At 62.3% G+C, this 7234-nt stretch overlaps 1 protein-coding gene across 1 annotated transcript in view; it reads right to left on the bottom strand.

The window, feature by feature from the left end:
- Positions 1-7234, bottom strand: part of VOLCADRAFT_94529 (uncharacterized protein) — a gene marked incomplete at both ends in the record, with an annotated part of 21393 nt that overhangs the window by 6767 nt on the left and 7392 nt on the right. Inside the window, 10 exons of the mRNA XM_002953696.1 lie at positions 99-146; positions 849-2225; positions 2814-2943; positions 3216-3302; positions 3586-3728; positions 4140-4313; positions 5231-5323; positions 5887-6308; positions 6613-6723; positions 7038-7224. Coding sequence (XP_002953742.1) covers positions 99-146; positions 849-2225; positions 2814-2943; positions 3216-3302; positions 3586-3728; positions 4140-4313; positions 5231-5323; positions 5887-6308; positions 6613-6723; positions 7038-7224 — 2772 coding nt within the window. The remainder of the gene's footprint in view (positions 1-98; positions 147-848; positions 2226-2813; positions 2944-3215; positions 3303-3585; positions 3729-4139; positions 4314-5230; positions 5324-5886; positions 6309-6612; positions 6724-7037; positions 7225-7234) is intronic.

Genomic DNA, 7234 nt, shown 5'->3' with positions numbered 1-7234 from the left:
GGCGGCGGCGGCGGCGGCGGATGAGGAAACGTCCTTGCCGCCGCCGCCGCCGCCGCCACCCTCCGGCGGGCCCCCGAAGCCGCTGGACATTCCCTGACCGGCGGCCCCGGGGACCTGGGCCAAGGACGCGGCAGCTGAGAGCGTGTCTGCGAGGCACGGAGTGCAGTTGGCTTGGGTTGGCGTGTGGAGGGATCGTATCGTGAGCAAAGCTCGTGGGGCTAGCGCCAGAAGATGGAGAGAGAGAGAGAGACAGAGAGATAGCGTGTGTATACAGATAAGGAGAGGAAGGGAGGGAAAGACGAACCACAAACGAGTGAAGCTGCTGCCAGGGCAAGAGTGTACCAGACGTAGAACTGACCGAAAGGCGTCCGTGAAGACCGTGACCTCGGGATGACGAAGTGAAGATGATGTCGGAAAAACTACCTACCTAAGCCGCCAGGACTAAAAAAGCAGAGAAAGCAGTAATGCCAAGCCGTAAAGAAGTAGGTGTAGAAAAGTAGGTGTAGAGGCGGCGGAGAAGTAGTAAAGCACTGGTGTCGTAAAGCTGGAACAAAGGTTGCTGCTGGCCTGGAGAAGTAGCTGATTTGCTGGTAATGAAAAGCTGTCGGTATGCAAGTGCTCCTCCCAAACCCCCAAAAAACGCGCGACCGACCCGACCGACCCGACTATCCTAGTCCTCCCTAGGAAGGGAGGGAGGGAGGGAGGGAGGAGGGGAGGGAGGGAAAGACGAACCACACACGATTGAAGCTGCTGCCAGGGCCAGGGAGGGAGGGAAAGGAGCCTACTGAGGGGGTTCTCCTGGACCTCCCCCCGCTGGGGTTCTACCGAATCCGTCCTCGGAGCCGTACCCGCCAACCACCGCCCCGCGCCTCCCTGCCCTCCGATCGCGCTGTCAGCAGTGGCGGGATGTTCTTACCCGCCCAGGACGGAGCCCGCCGTACCAGCCCCGTCGCCTCCGAAACATTGCTGTAACTGCCGCCGCCGCCGGTGACGGTGCCGGCGCCGCCACCTGTGTGAGTCATCGGCCCCAACGACAGGCTACTGCTTGTATTGCTAGGTATATATCGCTCAACGCCGCCACCGCCACCGCCACCGCCACCGCCGCGAGGCGCGTTGGTAAACCTTGAGTAACCGCCGCCGCCGCCGCCGCCACCGCCGCTAGGCGCCATTGTGGGCGAGTTGGGTATTACCGGCAGTGGCTGCTGCTGCTGCAATGACGCGGCGGAACCCCATGATTGGGCAATGGCGGAGGCGGCGGTGTACGACACTCCCGATGCCGATAACCGAGTGTTGCCGCCGCTGCCCGCTGTTTGCTGAGGTTGGGGGTGCACATGCTGCGGATGCTGCGTGTAGTACGACGGCGCGGCGCCGTACGATGGCGCTGCCGCCCAGGCGTCTAAGCTGAGGGCTGGTTGATATGTCCCAAGCAAATCAGTTGCGGCCGTTGGCCGTTGCTGCGGTTGCGGGGCAGCCGCCGGGTGGGCCGCCGCCGCCAGACTGACCGTAGAACCGCCGCCTCCGCCGCCAAGGATCATGCCGGAATGTGATCTCCAGGCAGGTGCGGCTCCGAAACCTCCAGGTCCAGGTGCCCCGGGGGGGAGCTCTCCGCCGTACATGTTGCGTGCGGCGATGGCGTTGGAGGTAGCGGGTTGCACATTGCCGAAGGGCGAGAGGGTGCCGGCGCGTGGGAAAGGATGCGGCGCCTGCGAGCGTGTGGCACTGTAGCTACGGCCCCATGCCGGCTCGGGGGGTTGCTGCTGCGCTGCTGCTTGTTGCAAGTTGTGAGTCTGGCTCTGCTGCTGCTGCTGCTGCTGCTGAAAACCGTGGCGTTGGCTGTTGTGGGCGCCTTGCGGTTGGGGTAGTGGTGGCGGCGGCGGTGCTGGCGGCGGCTGTGTGGGCTGTAGGGTCCCTAGTACCAAGTGCACGTCCAACAACGGTACGGCAGTCGGCAGATTGCTGTACACTTGCAACTCAAGGGAGCACATGTCGCCGACGCGCAAGTACTGCGCGGCACCACCGCCGCCACAGGAATGATCCCGCTTCCCCCGGCGGCGTTGCCGCCGCCTGTCGCTGTAACGCTTCTCCCCATCCGCTGCCGTGGCGGCGGCGCTGTGTCGCCGCCGCAGCGGCCGCGCCACTGGCCGCGCGGGGGCCACCAGGTAGGGCTGGCCGGCGGGGCAGCGGCTGCCGTAGAACCTGCTGGTCAATCCGGGAAGCAGCGCCGCCTGCAGCCCACCAGCACCGCCGCACACGCAGACATCACATCATAACAAACAACACAGCCCAGCACAGCCCAGCCCATCAAACCACGTCGCCGGCACCTTTATCCGGGTTTTGCAAATACACCGATCCAGGCGGGAACATACAGATACTGCAGATGATTGATTGCAGACACATCGGCGAGTGCGAGGGCCTCTCTCTACCTCCTCGCTGTTCCTCCACACACACACACACTCGACACCCACACCCGAGACGGGACACCCCACGTCGGCTCCCCTAAATGTTCCGGTCGTCGCCCCGGGGAGGGAGGCCATCAAGAGTGGGGGAGCTGTGGGTGGGAGCTGTAGGTGAGGGGGCTGTCAAGTCCAGCGCCCAGCTGTGCACTAGGCACCACGGGAAACCGATCACGTGAGCACCAATGACAGCAGTGTTTTTGGGGGGGGGGTAGCGGGGTCCCGGCATGTAACTTGTACACACACACACACACACACATAAGACACACGTAAAACCCTAAGTATAAAAACCTTAAGTATAACCCTAAGTACTTAACGGCTTCATAGCAAACCCCAGCGCGACGTCTTTTCCTGCCGTACCTGTACGGCCTGGCCCGTGCTGAGCTGCAGCACCGCCGACGGCAGCGGCGGCCGCCGCAGCCTGCCGCCGCCGTCTGGAGAGAGGGGGCACCCGGCACTGGACAGGACGTGTTCCAGCACTCGGCGACGACTGTCCGCGCGACAAGCGAGTGGCGGCAGCGACAGATACCTGCAGGGGGAAAAAAACCCGCACCCCACGCCACCCCACCGCGCCCCAAGAGGTCAATTATTCCTTCCTTGTTCGGGCTCTTACTGAAAGGTACAAACAAAACAACCGCGCGGCCTTTTCAGCACACGGCGACAAAGCTCCTACGTCGTAAGACGCGTTATCAACGAATTTGTCACGGAATGCGTAGATAATGGAATGTATGCGGTGGTGTACTGCATACATACGGCACTTACTTGATGCAGGTGTACGGCAGCATGACGTGGCCAATCGCCTGCTGCGCTGCCATAAGGACGGGTAGCGCGCGGCCCAGCATTGCATACCTACGTACATACACATACATACATACATACATACATGGCAGGCGGCTGGCAAAGGTTAAGGCCTGACTTCTGCTCCCGGCTGACTCCCCTTATTGGGGAGGTTCATTTCGCGTCCCCTCCTTGTTTGGATTCCGCTTTGTCTGCCCCCTTGCCTCTGGGAACAAGCCGTCCGGAGCGGAAAGGAAGGGAAAGGAGGGGAGGAAGGGATGCCGGGCCGCAAGCCGGAGGAGCTCCCAGCCGGGGGGTCCCCGACGACATGAACTACATCTTTTATTGCACCCACCATCCCTCCGCTTGCGCCAGCGACACCACGTGCTCCATCAACTCCGCCACTACCTCCGCCTGACCGCGGCCCAACAGTACGGCACCCACATCGCCGTACAGCTGCGCAGCAGCACGCTGCCGGCCGGCACGGCTGTAGCAAGTCTGGAAAGGCGGTACGGCAAGTCATCACCAGGTTATGACGAGCACAGGGGCAGGGGCACATACATACGTACGTACATACGTACATACATTTCCGTTGAGCGATGCGATGATCGCCCGAAAACAGAAGATGAAAGACAGAAGAAGGCTAATCACGTGGTACGCGGGGGATGCGTCAGAGACCGGAAGCTAAACCCATATACCTGTCGCCAAACCGGCCGCATGACGATGGGCACCTGGGCGTGAGCCAGGGCCGGCAGCTACCTGGCCACCTGGCTGGGCGGCAGTAGCACAAGTGCACCGAACAGAATTCCATCGAGGGACGCGGAGGGGGGGGAGACTCTCCCCCAAACACACACACACACACACACGCACGCAATCAACCGACATAGTAGGCACATCTCCCCCCCTTACCGCGGCTGCCAGGGCTAGCTGTAGCGCCAGGTCACCGCAGTAGCCGGGAGAGCTCAGGGCCAGACGCGCACGCCAGTCGCGCAGCCAGGCAATCTCAGCGGGCAGCAGCAGCTCGCCCGCGGCCGCCGCAGCCGCGTCCGTGTCTTGGATGTACTGGTCCGCTGTCGTCGTAGGCTGGCGGTGGTGGTGAGGGGGGTGAGGGGGGTGAGGCGGTTAGGGGGGTGCTGTTCGTGGTGAACCTGACTGCAGGTGGGATCTTGAGGGGGAGGAGGTGGCGGCGGAGGCTAGGGACGTATTTGCCGCCTGCAGGGGCGGGGTGACACCGCCGCGAGGAAGAGCACACAGACAGACCGACACACAGACACACACAAATCGGGATGCGTTTTCCTTTGTTCAAAATACCAAGTTAGGAAAATCATGTACTTATGAATGAATGGCGCGTGTTGCAGTAGTGGTGGGTCCAATCCGACCGCCGGAAGCAGTGGTAGGTAGGAGGTAGGAGCAGTAACGCTGTTGCCCCTGGAGGGCCGCCCCTGCCCGCGTGTTACCCTTCCCCCCAAATACACACACACACACACACTCACACAGACACACACGCACATGCACACATTGCGATGAAGGGCATGCAGGAAAGGCCGGAAGGAATGCCACCAAGGCGAGCTCAGCGCCACACAGCACCACACGGTCCGATCGAACAACAATAACAGAAACAACTGGAAAGCTTGGTCGTACACACATATTCACATACGGCAATATGCATACACGGTCGGTCGATACGAGCAACAGGGATCACAATTTTTCACACGGTCAATGGCACTCGGTGCGCGGAGGGGGAACGGCACGAGGAGAAGAGAGCGGCCTCCGTCCTTCCCCTTCCAGCCGTGTGTGGGATCACGGGGTGGGCTGTCGGAGGTGCTGGGAATGTGGTACATTTCATACCAGCCGTAAGGGCGACTTGGGGGGGTGGACGTACGGGTTGAGCGCCGGTGCCACAGCCCCTTTCACCCTCTCACACAACCCACACAAGCTGCTCTACGCACGACACGTGTCCTAACCCCGCAGCAATACACAAACCCCGACAACCCTGTCACCTGCTCCTCCACCACCCGCGGACGCGGCAGTTCCCCCGGCCCGGACGGGCGGGTGGGTCGCTGCGGTTTGAGCGGCTCCAGAACCGAGGAAACCTGCAGGCCATGTGTGTATGTATGTATGTGTGTGTGTGAGAGGGCGACGTGACGTGGTTGGCGGGGGCCGGGTGCGTGCGTGAAGGGGGAGAGGAGAGGAGGTGAAGGACGAGGCACACTATGAGGTGTGCGTACGTGCAGGGCGGCGATGGGAAGGGGACATCATATTCAACAGGAAACAAGGAATGAATGAGCTGCCTTTGGGGCCGCGGGGTAATCCGGAGCTCCGGAGTTCCCACAGCGCTGACGAGAGGGAGCGAGGCCGAATACCCGCAAGCAGGCCGGGGTGAGAGACCAAACAACAAACATGGTGGGTTTCCACACACGTGCACATGGAGGTGCAAAAGACACCCCAGGCATCCACTATATTCAAATACAGTATCAAAAACTGCTATAACAAGCGTTGATCAAATAAAGGTTATCAGACATTCATAACCGTACCACACACCACACCACCACTCCATACCACATACCACACACCACACCATTGCATTGCACTTCATTTGACACACTCCCAAACGGCGGCTTAGGGTCCCCCTAGAGTCGCACAGCTCGCCGACTACCTTGCTCGCAAACACGTCCAGCTTGGCGAAGAATGATCCCGTCGCGCCGTCCGCCGAAGACGAATGGTGGTGGTGCGGATGGTGCTGATGGGACTTCCGCTGCAGGGCGGCGGCGGCGCCGCCGCCGCCGCCTCGTCCGTCAGCCTGCGACGGCGCCACGGACAACAGCTCCGGATCCGCCGCCCAAGAGGACATCTGTGTACGGCAGCCACCAGGCGCTGCAATTTTCGAGGATGCAGTGGATCTTGCGGCGCCGCTGCCCGCGGGCTGCGGCGTCGTGGTGTCCCATGGGTCGGTGACGCCGCCGCCGGCGGGCGCCGCCGGCGCCGCTGCCGCCGCGGCGGCGGCGCTAGCGGCCGTGGGCCCGCCTGCGATGCTAACCGAGTAGAGCGACTCGGATCGGGTGTGCTGACGATAGCCCCCTGGAGGCGGCGGTAACGACGAGGAAGAAGTGCGGAGCGAGGACGTTTGTAACACGACTAAACACAACAGAGTGCCGCGCTTCCTCATCATTGATCAAAATGGTCCATCATCACAAAAGCCCAACTAACCAGCCAACTAACCGCCCCTGCCATTGCAGCCCAGAATACCCCCCAATACACGGCTCGCTCTGGGGCTAGTTCCATACAGCTAGTTCCGTACGGCTAGATCCGTACGGCTAGATTCGTACGGCTAGATCCGTACGGCTAGATTCGTACGGCTAGATCCGTGCATGGCTGGTCCCACCTGGCGGAGGCATATCGTTGAGGGAGGAGGCGGCGCCGCCAGCCGGCGGCGACAGCCATACGGCAGAATTCGCCGCCGGGCTGCCGTCGCCCCGAGGAGTGATAACGTTCCCTGGCGGGGACAGCGGCGACGTCAGCGGCAGCAGTGGCAATATGTACCGCAAAAAAAACTGGCAGCGTTTGGCGACTCAAGGGAAGCGGCCGAGGGCTGTTGTGCGCGACGGCAAGCAGGCGGTTTATTGGGAGTAGCGCGTTGTACGGGGGCTGTAGTACGGAATGCATACGTGCTCCCGTACATCAGGTGTTCTTGGATGCGTGGGTGTCGGGTCCCCACCTCCTCCACACACACGCGCATATACATACTGCCGTACATGCCCCCCAATCGCCGCACTTCACCTTGCGACTGCAGAGGCGAGGGCGGCCCACCGCCCCACCGCGACAGGGGGCCAAAGCTGCTGACCCCCGGCCCCGGGCCCGGCGCCGCTCCTCCCACCCCCGGCCCCGGCCGCTCGCCGCCCGCAGCGCCGGCCACCTCCCCAGAGATGGCCTGTCTCAGCAGCTGCAGCTGTGTGAGCTGCTGCTGCGGAGTGGCCTCGAACTGGCGGTCCTCCTCCTGCGGGGGT

Source organism: Volvox carteri (assembly GCF_000143455.1).
Source record: "Volvox carteri f. nagariensis unplaced genomic scaffold VOLCAscaffold_38, whole genome shotgun sequence".
Taxonomy (NCBI): domain Eukaryota; kingdom Viridiplantae; phylum Chlorophyta; class Chlorophyceae; order Chlamydomonadales; family Volvocaceae; genus Volvox; species Volvox carteri.
Note: the sequence above shows the minus strand (reverse complement) of the source record. Positions and strands in the feature narration are given on the sequence as shown.